Source organism: Erythrolamprus reginae, chromosome 3 (genome assembly GCF_031021105.1).
Source record: "Erythrolamprus reginae isolate rEryReg1 chromosome 3, rEryReg1.hap1, whole genome shotgun sequence".
NCBI classification, from domain to species: Eukaryota; Metazoa; Chordata; class Lepidosauria; order Squamata; family Dipsadidae; genus Erythrolamprus; species Erythrolamprus reginae.
In genome coordinates this window covers 145529255-145551036 of record NC_091952.1, presented here as the reverse complement: position 1 = coordinate 145551036, position 21782 = coordinate 145529255, and the positions used below count along the sequence as shown (strand labels likewise).

Below are 21782 nucleotides of genomic sequence, written 5' to 3'. Positions count from 1 at the left end.
CAGTGGTTCCACCTGGCAGCTCTTTCAGTACTCTGCCATTAAGTTAAGGACACTCGGGAATCAAAGAAGCCACAAGGAGTTAATTCTGTCAGGGGTTTGAATCAGTTTCTGTCGCCAAAGGCTTACCATGTCCTCAGAGAAACTGCTTATCAGATGTTTAGGAAAATCCTCAAGTGCCCTCTGGAAATAACAGGTCTATGAGGCAACTGAGGTAAACTCACCCAACAGCTAAACTGTACACTCAGGTGGCAGTTAATTGGATCAAGAAGTAATATGACCACAGTAACTGACTAGATAAATGATGATCTTGATATAAAGGGCACTATACCTCCTAGGCAAGCATGAGTGTAACTGCATGAAAATCTTCAAGCACCTGGAGTACTATGGAAAAGTGCAGAAGAGAGCAAACAGAATGATAAAGGAACTGAAAACCAAAACATGAGGAAAGGTTGCAGGACCTGGGCATGGATAGTCTAGTGAAGAGGAGGTCCAGGGGGGACAGGATAGCAGTATACAGATAGTTGAGGGGTTGCCATGTAGAGGAGGGGGTCATGCTGTTTTCCAAGGCACCAGGGGGCTAGATCAGAAGCAACAAAGGGAAGCTGACCAAGGACAGATTCAACCTGGAGATAAAGAACTTTCTGGTGGAATGGCCTGTCCGTGGAGGTTGTGAATGCCCCAATACTGGAGACCTTCAAGAAGAGATTGGACTGCCATATGTCTGGGACGGAATAGGGCAGTGATGGTGAACCTATGCCATATCTGCTGACACACAAGCCGTTGCCCTAGCTCAGCTCCAATGTGCATGTGTGTGCTGGCCAGCTAATTTTTGGCTTGCAGAGGATCTGGGAGGGTGTTTTTAGCTAGACTTAGAGATTTATAAACATTTGAACAAGGTTTAACAAGAAAGAAGAGACTATAAGGATTAAAAAGAACCTGGTTTCCAAACTTAAATTAAACCAAAGTGAAAAAATAAATAAAATTTGTTAATTAACCAAGTAGGAGGATGTTTCAGAGAAGACCAATAAAAGTTAACTTCCTTTTGAACTTCAAGCCCCACCTTTTGTTCTGTGCATGAAATTACTCTGGTTTACTTAACTTTTTTCATGAATTCCTTTGCTGACATTTAAACCTGTTTTCTGATATTTTATAAAACAGTAAAAATATTTCAGGATTTTAATGAAGTTTTAAACAAGAAACACAAGGCAAACAGCAACTATTCCTGTTCCAGTATATCAGCTACAAAAGAAAGATATCTAAGGCAACTATGAAGAATAAAATGAAAAATACAGTTTTAATACAAAATAAATAGGAAAAAAGTATAGCAATAAAAGGATTTTCTAAAATGTATTAACATCTGTTCCTCTTTAGTACTGAGCCCTGCTCAAGAACAGAAAACAGGTTTTGTTTTCTGTTTTGATTTTTCTTGTCAACAGGCACACCTTAGAGCAGTGTTTCCCAACCTTGGCAACTTGGAAGATGTTTGGACTTCAACTCCCAGAAATTCTGGGAGTTGAAGTCCAAATATCTTCAAGTTGCCAAGGTTGGGAAACGCTGCCTTAGAGAACAGAAAGTGGAGTGAATTCTTCAGGTAAACATGGAACAACACACTTGTTGAGAAAAGAAAAGTAAACAGGAAGACTTTACAATAGCTATATGAAGAAACTGTTTAGATTTAACATCTGTATGGCACTTAGGATTCATTATACAATTTAAAAGTAGGATTTGCAAAATTGCTATTTTTAACCTGTCATCTTCAAAAAGTTGCACTTCTTAAACAAGTATTGATTATGATGTAATCAAGTTGGGAAATGCAACTTGGATGAGATAGCTGTTAAGGAAATAAAATTATTCCTCCAATGGTTAAGTCAAATCTCCCTGGAGCAGGTTGCCTTTCAGACAGGGCTTCAGACATATTGGCCAGTTCCAGGGCTCAGCAAATCTTATAAGTATTCCAGTCCAAACAGTTTGACTCCTTGTTCATGTTCTATTGCAGTAGATCTCCTCCAGGCAAGTTCTTGGTTTCAGCAATAAGCCTTTTGACTCCAACCATCCATTGGCTTACTTCAGCAACATGGTCCACCATTAAGGAGCGATGAATCTCATCAGCTTCATCCCAATGCTGACTCTTGAGCTCTGAAAAAAAGTAGGAAAGCATCCCAAATCTTACACAGTTGCTTTCAAACTATAAAATGTAACCATAAATATTCCAAAACAATTTTAAAACAACACACTGGACTTGGGATTTCTCTAACACACATAATCACATCACCAATGATTGGCTGACGCAACAGCTTGGCTCACTGCATTAGAGAAAAACCAAGTCTTCAGCATCATATGAATGGCCATCATGCCATCCAAATCTTAGAGGATACGTTGTTCCAGAGAACAAGTGCCATGACAAAAGGGAGCCAGAATATACTTGCATTGTCAGATATTGTGGGGTGTGCAAAAATGGTTGGAGACAAACAGTCCTAACAGCTTAATAGGCAATAACCAACAACTTGAATTGTTCCCAGAAATTGCTGGAAGCCCATATAGCTCAGGAAATGTGTTATATGGGTGTATCACACATATATTGCACCCTTTGCAAGTTTTGGAGCAGTTGCAACTTCTAAATAGTTTGCAAGGTCATGGCAGTAGGTGACCAAAGCATGTGTGATCCCATGAATAGGGCCTCGCTGTCTAAGAACAAGTATAAAATTGCACACAGGAGGATTCTGTTCAAAAACAGAAATCCTTTCCTCTGGGACCCTCTGAAGTTGTAATCTAATCATGAACTCAAAACTATCCTCTAAAAGGGAAGACTGGAGACAAGATTAAAATTATCTAGTATCATTGGGTCCAGCAATGATTGTTTGAAAAGCAGATAGTATCATTGCCTCCTTAAGTGTGGATGGGACTAACTTCTTTCTATTGCCAAATTGTATGTTGTCCCATTAGGTCTTAAGTAAGCAGGAAGCATATGGATCTAAACCAAAACATGAAGCGAACTCTAAGGATTCTGACCACTTCCTTAAGATCAATTAACTCAAACTCTTCCCAAGTAACTAGATAGGATCAGTGAATTTCACTGCTCAGGGCAGACCTAAGTGACTTTTTCTATTAGATGCCTTCAAGTTCTGCAGGTGTTTCCTCCCCCAAAAGGTCAACTAAAACAGGATCTCTTAACAGTAATTGAAGGGAGCAAATAAGAGTAGAATTATGGGTGTGGGCAGGGGGGAGTGCTTTTAGCACCTTAGGAAAAAAAGGTTCGTCATCACTCTAGCAGCATCACACATTGCTAAGAAAACTGCTTTGGTTTAAATATGTGCACAATTCCCACAGATGGGATTCTGTCAGTTCTATCGAAGCAGGATTTCGGTTACCTCTAGCATAATACACAGCTGAGGTTAAAGATTACAAAAAGAAACCACTACTGTGGTACAGCAGGCCATAGGTGTATTCCTTACCTTCTGTTAGAATTCCCATCCTTTTTCTTACAGGGGAAGATAATTTGCCTTGTGTCCACATTTCCTGCAGAATTACCAAGCGTTTATGGATATCATCACAAACCTGTTTCTGAAAACAGAAGCAAATGCTTATCAGATATCTCTTTTGGGGGTCATATTTACAAATTCTAGTCACAGCAGAAGGCCATTCTCATAGTCTTTTCCTAAAATGTAAGAAAAGCATTCAATAATGCTATGATCCAATCAAATCAACAACTCGAATCATTTGCTTACATGCATTTTTACCCTCCCAGCTAATCCCACTGCAGCCTTATGACATACAGCTAGTGCCTAAAGCTTTACTATAGAGACTTTATGACAATAATTGAATTAAAACATTGTAAATGGGTCAAGCCAATCTTCTTTTTTTTAAAAAAAAAAAATCATGTTGCATTCCACATTTTAAACCAGCAGTCACAAATTTTGAGATGTGGGTTTCTTTAGAATTTTGTAAATATGTTGTGGAACTTTTTAAAAAATTACTTTTTATGTAACAATAGATTAAAAAGGCTCTCTACTGAGTTGCAAATACTAATTTTCTGGAAGACTGATATTTCAATATAATCCTCTAAGATCACATAAATGAATTTTGGTTTTGCCTTAATTGCAATCATCCCTTTAAAAGATGAAACTTACATCATCAATGTTGCAAACTTTAGGTTACAAAAAGAAGGAAAACATTTAATAGGAAAACAACTACAGACAACTTTAGGTTAGCTCTCTAATGGCAGGTGATAAAATGGAGATGGCATGAGGACATCTTACAGAGACATCTAAGTGTTACAGTAAGACATGATGATGAGACACAAACAACTTCATTCTAAACTCCTTGAAAAGCTGGTAGGTCTCTCACCTGCACAAAACTCCTACATTTGTTCAGAGCCTCATACAAGGAACAAAGCACATCCTCTATCTCATATTCCTTGTCAGTCTCTACAACAGATGGTGTTATGGCATCTGCTCTCTGAAAAGAGGTTGGTGGTGCAGGAGGAGGCAGGTTCACAGACTGTGGGACAAGCAATCCAACTGAGAGAGTAGACACAGATTGTGTTAAAAGAAAGATGTGTACAGCATTCATCCACTTTAGTGCTTGGAGAGAAAAAATGTGTCTTAAATTAAAAAGCTGGCCGATATATTAAGCATAGCTGCTTTGGCAATAGAATCGCATACAACTACCCCAATTTTGGTCATTCTTGGGAACTGCACATAAATAAAAACTTAGGAATGGAAACCTCAGGGCTGTAGACTAAATTAGGAAATGGAAAAATAATCTCAAAAGAGCAACAGGGAGGTTTATAATACTGCTGCCAAAAAAGCTACACATGTTCAAGATACCTATGCGCATAGACTTAAGTTTCTAGCACAGTATTTCTCAACCTTGGCGGTTTGAAAATGGGTGGACTTCAAATCCCAGAATTCCCCAGCCAGCGTTGCTGGCTGGGGAATTCTGGAAGTTGAAGTCCACCCATCTTCAAACGGCCAACGTTTAGAAACACTGAGATCCGACAGATCGAAATCAAGAATCAGAACAAAGTAAAAGAAAATGGGAAACCTGCTCTCTCCAGGCACAAGAAGCGACGCACACGCCTCAAAATAAAATAAAATTATAGCCTAGTATGTGTAGGTTTTCAAACCGTCCCCAACCTGGGCTAGAGGCAATGCGGGGATGTGGCACCGTTTCGGGCTCCTTTCCTTCACTCGCAGCCGCCGCCGCCGCCGCCGCCGCCGCCGCCACTCTTCTCCGGAAGGGACCCCGCTGGGTCAAGCCACTGGAAACAGCCGAACGTTGCTGCAGCCCGTAGGAGAATTCCGGGGGGTCATTCCAGCCGCGCTGCCGGTTCCCTGTAAAAGAAACAGACGATCAGCCGGCAGCCTCGCGCAACAAGCGCCACCTTTCCTACGCCGCGCAGCTCACCGGGTTTGACATAGAGCTCCGCCATCACCGCACTTCCGCCCAGCGCGCCTGTCTAAATGGCGGAGCGGCTCTCCCATAGGGCATTTCCCGTCGTCTAGGTTTCTGTCTGAGGAATTCTGGGAGTTGAAGTCCACAAGTCTTAAAGTCGCCAACGTTCGAGACATCTGGTCTAGGTGACGTGGCGGACTCCTGTCCGTGTGGGGGAGGGGCAGTTTACGAAGGAGGAGAGAGGGCGTGGCCCTGGCGTCTAGCTGACGCTCCGTGACGGTTGATCCGCTCGGAATGGGGCAGTCCGGCTAGGGTGGCCTTGGCGTGCCTGAAGGTCGCAGGCGATCTTCTGAGGGGCGAAGACCCTTTTGGAGGAAACGACGGAGCGAGAAAATGCTTTCATTCATTTCGTTCCGTTTTTCATATAAAATGCAGGGCTTGGTATCAACGGTAAAACAAATAAGATAATAAAATAATAATAATAATAATCAATATTTATTAATTATTCGTTTATTAATTAATAATTATTGTTAATAATTAAATAAAATTTAATACTTTAATAAAATAACAAAAAATAAGAGCCGGGGTGGCGCAGTGGTTAAGAGTGCAGCACTGCAGGCTACTTCAGCTAACTGCTAGCCATAATTGAGCAGTTCAAATCTCACCAGGCTCAAGGTTGACTCAGCCTTCCATCCTTCTGAGGTGGGCAAAATGAGGGCCCAGATTGTTGGGGGCAATATGTTGATTCTATATACCGCTTAGAGAGGGCTGTAAAAGCACTATGAAGCCATATAGAAGTCTAAATGCTATTGCTAAGTAAGCATTTTTGACATTGTAAGCTGCCCACCATCACCTGTGGAAAGATGGGTGACTAATGCATTTTACAAATGAATAGGAATAAAATACAAAACAGAGAATTTAGCTTTTTAGCTGTGGGCCTGAAAAAAAGTCAAATGAGTCTCCAGGACCAATCCATCTGTTGCCTCTCTGGAAGATGGGGGTAGTTTGTAGGGCAGGGTTGTTGTTTTTTAAGTAGTCACTTTTTTAAAAACCACACCCTGCAGGCACCCCTTCATTTGTCATGCAACCTGTATAAAGAAAGATATCTAGCCATGTTTAACACAGATACTGTAACCTTCAATCGAACATTCCATATCTCCTATCCTCTGTGGGGAGTCTCTCCCATTCACCCATACAGACTGCTCTCATTTGTCAAACGATCTTTGACCAGCCTAAGATAGAAATCTCAGTACAACCACAAAATATAAGAATAACATTTAAAATGTAAGCATTTTAAATAAACAGTCTTCAAATAATAAAATGAAATAAAATTTAAACAGATTAATTTACAACAAAAGATATTTTAACAGTAACAATACAAATATAATTGAGTTTAGTATCTTTAATGACAGGAAATTATTGTGTAAAAGTAGGCTTGAAATCTGACTACTGCACCAAACTTTGCAACACTTAGTTACTGAGTTGCCGGAAAAGAAAAAAAGAAAATTAAGTTCAGCAACTTGACACTCTATTAAAAATGTGATAATTAGAATACTGAGCCTCTCGCTTAGGAACTAACTTTAGAGTGGTAGACCGTAGATCGCATGGCCCATTGCCTCAAGCTGCCCATCCATTCAGAAGCATCTAAACAGGTTTGATTGCAACCAACCAAGCCAAAGAGAGTGAAACAGCAAATCAAATAAAGGCTCCTCTATGGATCCAGATTGTTTGTTTTGTAAGAAACACCTATAACACATAAGGCGTGTTTAGTTAGATCTCTTTATTAGAATTGGGGTGATCTATAGGCCTCCAGGGCAATCTGAGGATTATGACAACAAGATGGTGGATGAAATTACCCAAATGGCAGTAAAGGGAGATATTGTGATTATGGGTGATTTCAACATGCCTGATGTTAACTGGAATATCCCTAGTGCCCTTACATACAAAAGTAGGAATATAGTAGAGGCCCTTACAAGAGCAGCTCTGGCACAGCTGGTTAAAACACTAACTAGAAGGGAGAATATTCTAGATTTAGTTTTTACAAATGGGAACCGGGTTTCAGAGGTTAAGGTGGGAGAAAACATAGGTTGCAGTGATCATCTATGTTTGTGGTTTGATGTAAAAACTGATTGTGAGCAATCCTATACTATAACCAAAGTATTGGATTTCAGAAAAACAAATTTCAATAAAATGGAAGAATATTTAAATAATGAATTAAAGGGCAGGGATAAAATGGCAGGAACAAGCGCCCAGTGGACTGTATTAAAAAAGGCCATCTTAAAAACCACTGGACTGTATGTAAGGCAAATAACTAAAGGTTTAGTAATTATGTAAGGCAGGGGTCCCCAAACTTTTTACCCAGGCGGCCAGTTCACTGTCCCTCGGACTGCTGGAGGGCCGGACTATAAAAAAAATTATGAACAAATCCCTATGCACACTACACATACCTTATTTTAAAGTAAAAAACAAAATGGGAACGTACTATTTAGAGGGGGGGGAGAAGTCTGAAATTCATATATGTTTATGTTTTGTTTTTTTCTTTTGTTAACATCTGGCTATACAAGGTTTTCTTGGCTTATAGAAAAATGTATAAAGAAAGAAGGAAGCACTTTGGCATAATGGTTAATAAGTTAGAAATATAATTGGTGTACTTTTTGAAGGAACATTAAGGAGGAAGTGTAATTAAAAGAAAATGAATGTAACTGGATGACAAAATTAGAAAAAAAACTTTTGTAACTTTTTTGATGATTGATATTAGTTACTAACAAAATACCACATTTTATTCATGGAAAATTAGATGGTACACTGTGTTGTTTGAATGTATATTAAGAGAAAAATACCCCCCCAAGTCCTTCCTTCCTCTGTCCCTCCATTTCATTCATCCTTCCTTCCTTCCTTTCTTCCTTGTTCCCTCCATTTCTCCTTCCTTCTTTCCTTCCTTCCTTTCTTTCTTTCCTCCTTCATTCTTCTCCACTTCTCTTTCCCTCCCTCTCTTTCTCTTTTCTTTCTTTCTCTCTCTCTTTTCCCCCCTCTCTCACAAAAACCATGTGACTCTGGGGCTGGGGATTGGGAGAGGCTCTGCTGCGAACGCCCAAATTATCAATCTGTATTTAAAGTACGCTTAACGTTTAACAAAGCCAATGTCTAAAAAATATGAGATAATTCTTGAAAAATGAGAGAACTTCAAATAAGAAGGTGGTTTTTTATGAGGGAGGGTTTTTTTATCCCCACAAAATATCCTGTGAGAAAGCTTTTTCAATTTAACACATAGCTGAGACCCATGTAATGTGATCTCTTATTGTTTCAACGAACAATTCCAATATTAAAAAGTCTAAGCAGGCAGGATGAATGAACTTGAGGGGGTGCATCTCTGTCTCTCTCTCTCTGCTGAAAAAATGAGACTCCCCGCAAGTCAACTTTCGGGAAAGGTGGAGAGAAGGCGAGGTGACAGCTCCGGTGTAGGCACAAGTCTACGTCCGCTGCTTTTTCCCCAGGGTACAGCTTCTGCATGCAGGTGGCAAGGCCATCCAACCGCTGCCTCTTGTTTTCTGGGGGGATTTTTTTGCTTCCTGTTTCTTCCTGTCGGCGGGAAGAATATCAGCAGGAGTGGGCGGGGCATGGTGCCCCGACAGCCGGAGAAGCCGGGCGGGGCTCAGAGCCCACGGGGGTTTCTCCACGGGGGCGGGAGAAACAGCGCCGGCTGTACTGCGCGGGGTTTGGAAAACCTTCACAGAGTTTGTTTTTTGCCTGCGCGGCCGCGCAACCACACAGGCTAGAGGGAACAGTGGCCAGGATACAGGATTTGGATGCAGCCTGTACTCCTGTCACTCACCCGCAGGCCGGATAAATGCCCTGAGCGGGCCGCATGCGGCCCATGGGCCGTAGTTTGGGGACCACCGATGTAAGGCCTATAGTCAAGGAAAAAAGGCTGCCTATAGGAGGTATAAAGAGTCTGGAAGTATAGCTGACAGGTGTATAAAATGAGACAGAAGGAGGCGAAACAGATAATATATGCTGCTAAAGCCTCAAAAGAGGAAGAAATTGCCAAATCTGTGAAGAAGGGGGATAAAACCTTTTTCAGATATATTAGTGATAGGAAGAAGAAAAACCGCAGCATCACAAAGCTTAGTACTGGAGATAATACATACATTGATGACCATTTGAATAGCTACTTCTCAGAAGGCAGCTTACAATATAATACAATGTGGATATAGCATTGCTTCTAGCTGTAGGGATTCAGCTCCAGTGATGTCAGAGGCCGATGTCTTAGAAGAACTTGAACGATTAAACACAAGGCAATGGGTCCAGATGGCATCCACCCCAGAGTTCTTAAAGAATTCAGATATGTGATTGCTGACCCCCTGACTGATTTGTTTAAACAATCCCTGTTAACAGGAGATGTTCCTGAGGATTGGAGAATGGCCAGTGTTGTGCCTATCCACAAGAAGGGCAGTAGAAAAGAAGCTGGTAACTAGAGGCCAGTTAGTTTGACATCAGTTATAGTTAAAATGATGGAGACTCTACTCAAAAAGAGGATAAATTAGCACCTAAAAACCAATAACGTATTGGACCCAAACCAGCATGGCTCTGTCTGCAATGGTTTACTCCTGTGATGGATAACCTTTTTCTTGTTGCGTGCTGGTACCCATAATGCAATGTATGCACACTCCACCCCCATGTTCACATGCATGCATGACCCCTGTGCTCCACTGCCCCTGTGCCTGTATGTGCAACCTCTACCCACCCACCCATACATGTGCATGCCCCCTTCCCATTTTGGGCCTAGCAGGCCAGCCTGAAACCTCCTGGGACAAAAAATGAGATGCGCTCCCCCATCCCCTGCACATGCACGAGCAACCCACATGCATGCACGCACATCTCCCACATGCAACTTGCTCTCCATGCATGCACAGCAGATACCCCAAAATCAGCAGGAGACGTGTGCACAGGTGCGGTGGAGGTGAGAAGTGTGATGGCTCACGTGCCCACAGAGGGGTCTGCATGCCATAGGTTCCCCATCATGGGTATAGAGTCTGCCACTTATCTGAAATTGCATAGGGTCTCCTGCTAGAGTAGGGAGCTGGACTAGAAGACCTCCAAGGTCCCTTCCATCTCTATTCTATTCTAATAGCTGTGTCTAAAACTGTTGGATCTAAGTCAGCAAAATGTGACTCCTTTACACTACAGTATATATATTCAACCACTCATTTGAACACCAGTAGAATTGTCAGGAGACAGAGACCAAACATAAAGCAAATATAGCTTTAATATATATTAGTACTTTATTTGCACAATGTAGATAGATAAAAAGTATCACTGAGGTAGACTTGAGTCTATCTTCATCCAGGATTACTTATTAAATAAAAGAAAATGAATTATATCAAGAATAAAATGTAATGCATATGAAGTTCCATCCTTCCTCCTGTCAATGTCGTCTATCCACTGTATAGATCCCATAGATCAGTGTTTCCCAACCTTGACAACTTGAAAATATCTGGACTTTAACTTCTGGGAGTTGAAGTCCAGATATCTTCAAGTTGCCACGGTTGGGAAACACTGCCATAGATAAATGATCTAGTACTCATTTTCACAATGCTAGTGTAACAGGCATTCAATATTACATCTTTTGAAAAACCAATCTTCCTTCTTATTATTTCTCTCTTGTAAGAAACTTTAATGTTGGCTCATCAAATGATGATCCGAATCTAGATGATGCTTCCAATTGAAGTGTCAGGTTGGGAAAATGGCCATGTTATAAATAATAGTCATGTATGGAAGAACTATGCATGCATAGTTTCTTACAAACATTTTGTTATAAAGCATCGGGATTATGTTTATCATTTAATCTTCTTATTGTGGTCAGGTACTTGTTTCAGAAGAGTTCTTTCCTAGCAGCCGTATGACTGGTAACACTATTTATTGGTGATGTTCAACTGTTAAAAGATGAATGCAGATTTAACAAATTTAAAAAATATATTCAAAAGGGGAAATATATAAACTTGTACAGTGAGTACTATGCATGGATTGATAAAACATACTAATTAGTATATTAATTATTAAATGAAAATATTGAGATTTGTGGTCCAAACACATTTGGGTGACATTTGCTTGGAGAATATCGATGTCAATTTTTTATTACTTTTCCAGGAATAAATTCAGATCAAGAATTTATATTAATCCAAGAATGTACCTAGAGAGACAGCAGTTTTTTTCTTCTTCTCTTGAGCCTGTTCAAACTAGTTCAAACTACAGCTAGAAAAAGAACCATGTTAATCTCCGTAACTTTAACTATAAAAAAATCACGTGTTGTTACTGAATGAAGATGAATTGGCTGCTTTGCTCAGACTTATCAATCCCTGGGCAATTGGAGCAAGACTTTAAGTTTACGCAGTGATTGTGATGTTGCTTGCTCTTAGTAGCAAGCAGCACCTTCAAATGTTTTTGTGCAGCATTGCTTCTTCCCTGCCCCCCCTCCCCCACAAGCTTGCCTCTCCTGCATAATTTCTGTGTAGCAAAAAACTGCAAGAAATATGCATAGCATGTCCAGAAACTGTCAGGATCCTTCTTTAGGATCCAATCTTGTTTGGCTGTGTTAGTTTTTTGCTTCAGTAAAGGAGTTTCACACACAAAATTATGCTAGTTACATTCATAGCCTGGACATCAGCGGACAGTGCCGTTAAGGGTCATCTGGGACCAGCAGACTTCGTTTTCATCTTAGGAAGTGTGTAGCATGGAGTGTTTTTGGCGGAAGGTTTCAAAGAAAGAGAACATTCCCCTCTTGCAAGTTGTGGCCCCACTGCTGGTTTTCTGCAAGGAGGGTCCTGTGATGGGAAATGAACAAACGGGGGAATCAAGCGACATTGTTCTTTTCAGCTTCGTAATGGAGTGTGAACTACGTTTTGTTCTCATTCGTGATGCCCCTAAGCATTTTTGATACTGGACCTATCAAAAAAACACATAAATTTCACTGAATTTAGAGATTAGATAAACAGTCATGATTTCCAAAAACTAAATTAACGTGGGTCTTTCATCCTGAATATCTTCTCCCTATCATATAAATGGCAGACTCATTCAATTTCCTGTTGACTAAAAGATAAAATATGGCAAGTGTCTTCCTTCCTTATTCTCAAGCTACACTACAAATTTAAGATTCCTTGTTGTCTCCCATTCCAGCTTGACTAAGTTTGACCTTGCCAAGATGCTGTAATACAGCAAACAATTCAGTAAATTATTTGGAGAAACCTGGATATGTAAAATATTATGGTTTAATTTGAAAACACTCATTCAAAATTCTGCAGTTGCAATTTGCCTGGTATTTTATAGTTCACCTACAGTATTTAGTGATTAAAGCTAAATTCAATTTGGTGATATTCTGATTTTCTGGCTAGATTGTTATTATCAGATATGATGCATAGCAATATTATATCAAGTGATCTCAACAAAAAGATAGATTTCACTTTGGATGCTCCACAATGTTTAATTAAGCTCTGAAATATTTCCATTTTTCCTAGAGCTAGGCTGTAGGAAATGGTTCTAGCAGAATGGATTAGAAATCCTAACTTAGATTGAATAAAATATTTTAGGTGTTTTATTCTAGATGGCATATGCAATAATAATTTTTTATTTGGGACAAGATTCTTAAACATTTTACCTTCAAGTATTTCAAGAGTGGTGAATACTGAGCCAGAAAATAATGTCTTGGGAATGATGGGGAGTGGAACTAAGAATGGCAGGAAGATAAAATGTATGCAAGCTTATGAGAAAGTTTCTTTGGAAGATTAATACATTTCCTAAAATCTGCTCTGGTTTGTTTTATTTTCATAACATTTACCATACATGCAGCCTGTACTGCTTCTGAAATGGTTCCAGCATCTGGTTCACACCAAAAGGCTGTGCATTGGAAACGTTGTTTCCCCATGTCAGCAATAAGTCCAAATGTGTGGGCATCTCTCCCAATCCCAATAAAAGTCACGTAGCGTACTTGACATTCCCAAATGCAGGGATCTTCCTCCTCTTCAGCCTTAAAGAATACAGAACAATCCAATCAGATTACACTAAGAGTACTCATTGCATTTTATTCCAATTATCCTCCAGGTACTAACCACCCTGTTGGTGTTCTTTACACAGGAATCAAATTAATACTTTATTTCTTCCTTTTTTAAAATCCCCATTCCTAACCCAAAAATGAATTATGTGATCAGCCTCATAAATGTGATGCAGTGAATGTGATTCCCTAGCAAAGACTGTACAAACAAATCACATTATGGTGTATATATCCAGCAGGCAGAGCTTGAACCCTCTCATTCAGGGGTGTCAAACTTAGGGCCAGTGAGCCGGATCCAGCCTATGAGGGGGCTTAGATCTGGCCTACAGAGCTGCCCTGGAAACAGCAAAGGACCAGCCTGTGGTGATTCTGTCAGCAAAACAGAGCTTGGAAGGGTCCTATGCAGCCCTCCCAGGCCCCACTTTTGGTCACAATGGCCTCCTGCAGCCCTCTGCTAGCTAAAATGGAGCCGGGAGGGCGGGGAGGCTCTATTTTCACTGGCAGAGGGCTAGCAAAAGAAACTAAAATCAAAATAAAAGGAGAAATGTTTCCTCTCTTCATTTGAGTATGCAAGAAGGGACAGGAAAATAGAAAGGAAAAGAATAAAGGATGGAGGAAGAAAAAATAAGGGAAGGAGAATGAAGAGGGAAGGAGAAAGAGGGAGGGAGGGAGGACCCGCCCACCCTGGGCCCTCAAGATCAAACACAATCCTGAGGTGGTCCTCAATGAAACCAAGTTTGACACCCCTATTCTAGTTTATAGTATTATGTAATATATTAAAAGTAAACATTGTTGTAAGAATAACATAATAGGACTAAGTATTTGGACTGTAAAGTCCATTCTGCAGAAAGCAATACTTAGTGCTCATTGAAACCAGTGGCACAAATAGGATGTAACTGTATCTGGATTTATCAACCATCTCTGAAAACTAATATTCTTGAGCAGTTAATAAAGTTCAAGAATCACCCTTTAACATTTATAATTGGTTTTTCAATTTATATTCAATAAATTAGGTTGAACTGTAGACGAATCCCAACAAAAGTTAAGGATATTAAAGTTCTCAGTCAGTGAGATTAATGGAAGTGCTTAATATTCTAATGAAAATCAGTTGAATTTGTAACATGTAAAGCTAAACATATTAAAATCTATCTGACCTCCATGGGATAATTGACTATAATTGTCTCTCACTGGAATCAATGGTTCATTGAAATATTAGTCTTTGGCAGCATCATTTAATTCTGCCAGCAAATGACTAGCACAGATTAAAGATCTACCCTGTAACTTTAAGCTTCCTTAATAGTTCCATATTTAGTAAGATTTCAATAAACCAAACTATAACTTTACTATAATGCTACTATTTGTAAATGCCAGTTTTCAGCAGAAAATGACAAAAATAGCAATAGCACTCAACACTTAGTTAGACATATTCCACTCCATAAAGTCCTGCTTTACAGGACTCTCTAAGTAGTTTCCAAGTGTAAATTGCCCCCAACAATTTGGGTCCTCATTTTATCAATGAAGAATGGAAGGTTGAGTCAACCTTGAGCCCATCAGGATCAATCACAGCCTGTAATACTATATTCTAATCACTGAGTCATCCTGGCTCAAAAATCATGGTTATATGTCTATAGGACACTGCAAACCGCTGGACCTTGTTGCCAAGTGCCCAAAATGTAACTGAGGAGGGGTCATTTTGAATGGTCACTAAGTGACCAGTTGTGAGTCGAGGACTACTTGTAATCATCTGGATTTTGCAACAAAGATCTGATCAGGTTCAGTCAATGGGCCAGATATGCCCACCTGCCAAAATCATTCCGTTCTTGGTTTCAAAAAAGAAACATACTTACCCAATCCACACAGAGGGAGAAAGAATGCTCCTCCCCACCTCATCCAAAGAATGGTGGTAGAAGCCGCATGACCTCTGGCTCCTCTGCAGAAAAAGGCTGCCAATTCCTACTCTATGTAATAGCATTCAATCAACGGAGCTAAGAAAAATTGCAATTATCAGTTTTTCAGTCAAGTATCTTCTTGGCTGATTACTCAGTTTCTGGGATATGCCTCCAAAGCAGGCCATTATACATATAGGAGACAGATAGCAGGGTACAGACATTTGGTGAGAAGAGAAAGATTCCACTGTGTATAATATCACAAAGAGTCTTACTTTAGTCTGATCTGCTTGCATCACTGAGTCTGAAACACTAACCACAGCTTGAATCCACTGCTCACGGTTACGGCTGCCCATCAGAGTTTCAATGGCATTATTTAGCACATCAATCCCTAAAGTGCCAAAGCAGGAAAGAAATGAATAAACCAGGCCATTTTTCACCATTAGTTGCAAATACATATTTTCAGGATCCAGGGTTTGAATTCCAGAATTCCAGTCAAAGCAACTTGGCTGCTTAAGATTCCTTCCAATGCCAAAGATGAGGAAAGGTAATTAAAGAAACCATCTGTTTGAGATATTTCAAGAGAACAGCTAGCTTAAGAGAAATATCCATACATCCAAAAGAAACATAGTAACTTTGAGATTTCTACCATTTCCTTTAACCTCACCCTATAGCTTTAACCAGGGCACAATAGCAAGATGACATGTTGATTTCTTGACAAATAGGCATTAAAGAGATTTATTATAAATTTTTATATTTAATTTTTAAGATGAAGAAGAACATAAAAGAAAAGCAGTATTTAACTCTTCATTCCTTGATCATTTCCTAATCAAATATATGCCCCAATCTGATTCCTGTCACTTCTTGTCATTAGCTCAAGAGCAAACTACAATACAAACAAATCTACGGTAATGGAGTTTCATTTAAAGTTCCAAGATCTCAGTTACAAAATTAGAAAAATTAAGAGTTAGTAATTTCACTTTGCTGCCATTTACTGGATCAGTAAATAGTTGCAGATATTTGCAAGTCAAAACTGATAGTATTACTGATGTGGTCAGTGTATACAGCATGGAGAAGAAAGCATTATTGCACAGGAAAGCATTATTGCACATCAACACAATTATTCCTTTTTCCATATTCCTGGCAAGATTCCTGTAAAGCATAAAAATAAACTGTCAAGACTGAATTTACTTATCCTTCCTGTAAATGCAATTGCTTCTCAACTTGCCAAAGAATTGGGGGTGGGGAAGGGGAAGATGGAATGCAGAGGCTGTAGGCTTCAGATGGGAGAGCCAAGCACCCACCAAGGACACTTCTGCAGGTGTCAGCTAAGACGTAAACTGTTCTCAAAACAAAAGGACAATTCATAATTGGACAATGTGAACTGTCAAGCAGGAGGAAAGGAGAAATCTATTCTTGAACTATGCAGGACTGGATGGGAAAAGTTAGAACTGGTTTTGCTTTCTTTGATGCCTAAATGATGTACTCAATAAAGTTTGCTTTTGGGATTTCAAAGTTCCTGAAAGTGTCTATGTTGGGAGGATTATTTGGACGATTGACATTAAACCAGATCTCCTAACTCTGGTTCCACACAGCTTACTCAGCCACTTCCCAGAATCCTGTGTGGAGTCTGGGAACAATGTCTGGTGCAGAGTGAAATGTGTAGACAGTGAGAAAGACCAGGGCAGGTGTGATGAAAGAAGCCCTAGTGGCGGTGCAGGCAGACTTCAGCTCCCAAGTGACCTGGTCTAAAGTGTGAGTGGAGAAGGCAGAGCAGCTGGTGATGCAGGTTCAGGGCACAGCAGCTGGATCCTTCTACCCCAGCACCCTGGAACCATGGCAAGGCATGGTGGGGAAGGTGGCAGAAGCTATGTTTCACTTAATCCCACCGGGTGGCTCTTACCCAAGGACTGAAGTGGAAGGGCAAGACAGCTGCAGAATGGGAAGAGCCAGTGAATTAGAAACACCTGGCCACATTCCACAGTCCCCCAGTGGAGCAACTGAGAGAGAGATTTGTGGGGATGGATATGCGAGACAAGGTGCTAGCATAACAGATATCTCAAACCACCAGAGCAGGAGCCAGCCAAGCCCCAGCAGTCTGTTCACCCCCAGAGCCCTAGCCTTAGCCAGTGGCTGGGGGAGCATCAGCCCTGGGTGCTGCTAGCCCCAGAGGGATTACCGCCCTGCAGCAAAGGAGGGCATTAGGCCAGGGTACTGCCAGTCCCTGAGGGGTGGCAGTCATTCCCACATGTAGCAGAGTGGCCGCCAGCATAGTTGTTTGTCCTGGGGCACTTGAAACCCCTGCTGATCAGTACCATGTTCAATGGGAGAGTGGAGAAGTTGATCTTTTTCTTGAAGTAAGTGTGGAGACACGTGGACCTGTACGGACCCATCTACTCAGACGATGTTGCCCACGTGAATGCCATCATGGCTAAGCCTGGAGGGAGATACGGCAGAGTGGGTAGCACAGCTGCACAAAAAGAGACCTCCCAAGCTGGGAAACCTCAACACCTTCCTAGATGAGCTTTGGACCTGATTCAGGGACAACATGCAGATCTGCCGAGCTGAGTCTGAGATCCACACTATCAAACGGGAACAGGCCAGTGACCAAGTACATCTGTGAGTTTTGGAGCCTTGCCAGAAAGCTGAAGGGGTGGCCAGTGGTTGCTGGTATTCTACTTTCTTTCTCTCTTTTTTGTATTTTTTTTAAATTCTCCACAGTTTCCATTTATATATCAATACTCATACCTTAAAATATGCCAATAACATATACATTTATACATTTTTATTCAATCAATCAAAAATCAATGTCCTATTTTGCATCTATTTTAACTCTTGTTCATCAGTCTGTTCTTTTAATTCTGTTACACTCCCTTCCCTGTATCTCAATCTCAGGTGAAGCAAGCGACCTCCCATCCGAAATCCCCCCTCGCCTGCTGCTTCCTTCGCCCAATCTCCATCCAAAGTGCCCTCTTGCCCACTGCTTTCTTCGTCCGATCTCCCATCTGAAATCCCCCCCGGCCGCTTGTGGGTGAAGATGGAAAGGAGAAAGTCCTTTCTGGACAGGCATTGGTCAACCGCAGTGTCCATAGTCATCTAAATCCTATCAATATTGCATCAAATTAATGAATTATCCAGATCTTATATTAAACAAATTTTATATATAAAAATAATTGTTGTTCAAATTATATGTTTTTCCAACAATTGACCCACTTTCATTCTTTCTTGTTTTCTGTTTTCTCTGTTAATACAAATATTTAATTCAATTAAATCAAAAAATTAATTTAATGCCACCAATCATATACCAATCTAATATAAAATTATTAACCTGTAAAAAACCTTTTAATTAAATAATTATATTAATTATACCAAAGTTATAAATAATTAATATTCTTATCACAATTAAGTATAATATAATAATTCTAAAAAGAAAAAAAGTATGTGACATTCCACCACCTATCATCCATTTTCTTTTAATTTTTCAACTATTCCCTTCTTGTAGATGTATCACTTCCACCCCCATTTTTTATCTTCTTTTTTCTCTTTCTTTTACTTTTGTACCAACAACTTATTTTCCCCCAAGCTCCTTTTCTCCCTTTTAAATGTATTATTTGTGTAGGTCTACAATACCTCTTAGTCTTTTCTCCCTGCTTCCTCCTCTTGCTTTTTTTTGTCACTGTAAATCCCAGTGTAATCAATGTAAGTCCCAATATAATCATCAACTGTCCTTCATTTTGTCACTGTAGTTACCTCTGTAATCATCCATTTGTTTTTTTCTTTACAAATCTCTTCTCCTCTTGTTCTCCTCTTGTTCTCTTCTTGTTCTTCATCTCTTCATATCCATTTCCTACTGATATTATTTTTAAATGTTCATTATGGTCCAACTGTTTTTCTATTTCCTTTCCACATCCAAATTCCACAAAACACCTTCTTAGGTCTTCACAATGATATTTTAAAAACCCAACCAGCTCCTCATAAGCACATGTTTCCACATCATCAAAATCACACTTCACAAACTCAAAAGTCTCCAGATTTTGGCAGTTACCTGCTTCCACAGCCTTTTATAATATTTTCTTTTTATCAAGAAATATATTATCAATTAATGAGTTGACTCTTTTTACAAATATGTCTCTGTTTAGCTATTATCAATTAATGAGTTGACTCTTTTTAACAAATATGTCTCTGTTTAGATCCACTTAGTGCTTTAAGGATTATTTTCTTCAAATTCTTATTTTCAATCACATCATTTCACAAGGTTTATAGTCTTTTAAAATAGGTTCACCAAGTTTTATAAATAAAGTCTAATCCAGTCCAAAACATTCCAAAATACACAATTTTTTAGCTTTTTTTCAACCCTAAGATAACTCTTTTTATTCAAGGTCAGTCTCAGTTATCCACTTAAATAGTTCCCACAGTCTATTGTAATTAGTCTTCCAACCAGTAGATGGCGTTGTCTATTCCCAAGAAGACAAATCGGCTTTTTCCTTACAAAATAATTCCCTAAATGAAGTTCACTTAATATTTAAATATTTTCTTCAAGGTTTTATTTTTCAATCTCTTTCAATCACTTTACTTTCACCAAGTCTTTTAAAAGTGATCTCCAAATTGGGCTTTAAATTCAATCTTTTATTTTCTCTATGGTCTGGATAGCCGATCTCTCCATTTTGAAGCACTTTTCTCTCGTTAAATTTTTAACGTTTTTCTTCTAAATCTTTATGTCAGCCAAACACTCACCAGCTTCTGCACTTTTCTCTCTCTTTCTCTCCAGCACACACTTCAATCTTGTTTCCCAGATGACTCACAATCTCTTCAAACAATCCATCCATTTATGTTCTAAAAACTATATACTTTGGCCAATTTTGGTGACTGAAGATGAAGCAGGACATAGAGAGCCATTTGGTGAATTCCCCTGTGTGCACATCTATGAAGTGATGGCCAGAGAAGACCCTAGATTGTTGCATCATGTGGTCAACCCAGCCAGACTTTGGGAGGAAATCACTATGAATTTTATAGTGGAGCTACTAGAAAGTGGAGAAAACATTGTGATTTGGACCATCGTAGATCTGTTCTCCAAGCAAGCCCACTTTGTACCATACCCCAAACTCTACCCAAAGATTGGCTAAGATGTTCATACAACACATCTACCAACTGCATGGAATGCCATACATATCAGCTCGGACCAAGTACAGTTCACAGCAAAGTTCTGGAGTGAATTCATAAAGCTGATTGGGACTTCTCAGGATCTGAGCAGGGTTTCATCTGAGTATGAATGGAGCCTCAGAATGAGCTAATGCAGTGGTAGAGCAATGCCTATATCTGTGAACCTATGGCACACATGCCATAGATGGAAGGCTGAGCCATATCTGATGGCATGTGAGCCATTTCTCTAGCTGAGCTCCAGCGCACATGTGTGCCAGCCAGCTATTTTTTGGCTCACGCGGAGGCTCTGGGAGAGTATTTTCAGCCTTCAGGGGGCAGGGGAAGGTGTTTTTGCCATCCCCAGGCTCCAAGAAAGCCACTGGATACCTGGGAGGGTGAAAAACAGGCCTACCAGAAATAGTGGAGGGGGGGTCATGCATGCAGGTGCAGGAGGTGAAGGGTATGGGGGCTCGCGCACTTTTGGCACCCAAAGAAAAAAAGGTTCATGATCACTGGCCTATATTGTTATATTAACTATGAGCAATCCAACTGGACTGAGCTGTTGCCATTTGCAGAGGTAGCATACAATAATTCAATGCAAAACAGCACAGACTTCACCCCATTTAAGGTAACCATGGGGTGGAGTTCATGCCTATGCCAGAGTATTCCAAGGAGCCCCCCTCCTAGTAACTTTCAAGGAGTTATTCCCTATATAAAACATGCGAAGATGTAAAAAAAATCTTAGTGAAAGCAAGAAAAGGACAAGAAAAATAACAAGCAGACAAAAGAGTTCAAGGTGAGGGAAAGTGTACTTATCCACAAAATACCTAAAGTTAAGGCAACCTTGTAGGAGTATATTGGTCCATTTCCTATTATGAAAATCATCAATTCAATCACAGTAGAGCTCTGCTTACCCAAAATATTAGGAAAAGTGCATCTGATATTCCATTGTAGCTTGTTGAAACCAGCCCAAGGGTCTAAGCTAAGACAGGTAGGGAAAGAAACCCCAGGGCTAATCATAGTGGGGGGAGAACAACACAATCAGATAAAAAGGATCCTAGATTCTACTTATTACATGGGGAAAATGCAGTATCTAGTGCAATGGAAAGGATATTCAAGAATAGGAGCAGAATGGGCTAAACTAAAGCCAACAACGTTAAGGCAGACTAGCTAATGAAAGGGTTCAATTTGAAATATCTTCAGAAAGCAGATGGAGATGTAAAGAGGAATGGTAGGAACCCATGATGGTAATATGTGTTTGATATTTTGTAGGTATCCCTTCTTTCCACAGGGCCAGCATGTCGAGGTTGAATTTGCTT

At 40.0% G+C, this 21782-nt stretch overlaps 2 protein-coding genes across 3 annotated transcripts in view; both read right to left on the bottom strand.

Annotated features, from left to right (window-relative positions):
* Nucleotides 1-1162: 1162 nt before the first annotated feature.
* SRA1 (steroid receptor RNA activator 1) lies at nt 1163-5516 on the bottom strand. 2 transcript variants are annotated; one of them, XR_011558643.1, is made up of 6 exons: nt 5407-5516; nt 5136-5333; nt 4345-4517; nt 3453-3561; nt 1559-2136; nt 1163-1463 (listed from the first exon to the last, which is right to left on the bottom strand). XR_011558643.1 is itself a non-coding variant. In XM_070746927.1 (5 exons), exons 1-5 carry the CDS (start codon nt 5429-5431, stop codon nt 1988-1990), a joined length of 654 nt encoding a protein of 217 aa, XP_070603028.1. In that variant the 5' UTR covers nt 5432-5516; the 3' UTR covers nt 1163-1987. The 2 variants fall into 2 exon arrangements, 1 of the variants encoding a protein (XP_070603028.1); XM_070746927.1 differs by having other exon boundaries at nt 1163-2136.
* Nucleotides 5517-11921: 6405 nt separating this feature from the next.
* The window catches only part of APBB3 (amyloid beta precursor protein binding family B member 3), a 61527-nt gene continuing 51666 nt past the window's right edge, over nt 11922-21782 (bottom strand). Inside the window, exons 11-13 of the mRNA XM_070749054.1 lie at nt 15600-15715; nt 13226-13414; nt 11922-12336 (exon numbers count right to left, since the gene is read on the bottom strand). Coding sequence (XP_070605155.1) covers nt 12109-12336; nt 13226-13414; nt 15600-15715 — 533 coding nt within the window. The 3' untranslated portion in view covers nt 11922-12108. The remainder of the gene's footprint in view (nt 12337-13225; nt 13415-15599; nt 15716-21782) is intronic.

What these genes read in the sequence shown, in the direction of transcription:
- SRA1 (XM_070746927.1), bottom strand. Translation starts at nt 5,431, where the DNA reads ATGGCGGAGCTCTATGTCAAACCCG. An exon ending in CCGCATTGCCTCTAGCCCAG is followed by an intron (nt 4,518 to 5,135) that starts GTTGGGGACGGT and finishes CTACTCTCTCAG; the next exon opens with TTGGATTGCTTGTCCCACAG. An exon ending in GATGGGAATTCTAACAGAAG is followed by an intron (nt 2,137 to 3,452) that starts GTAAGGAATACA and finishes ACTTTTTTTCAG; the next exon opens with AGCTCAAGAGTCAGCATTGG.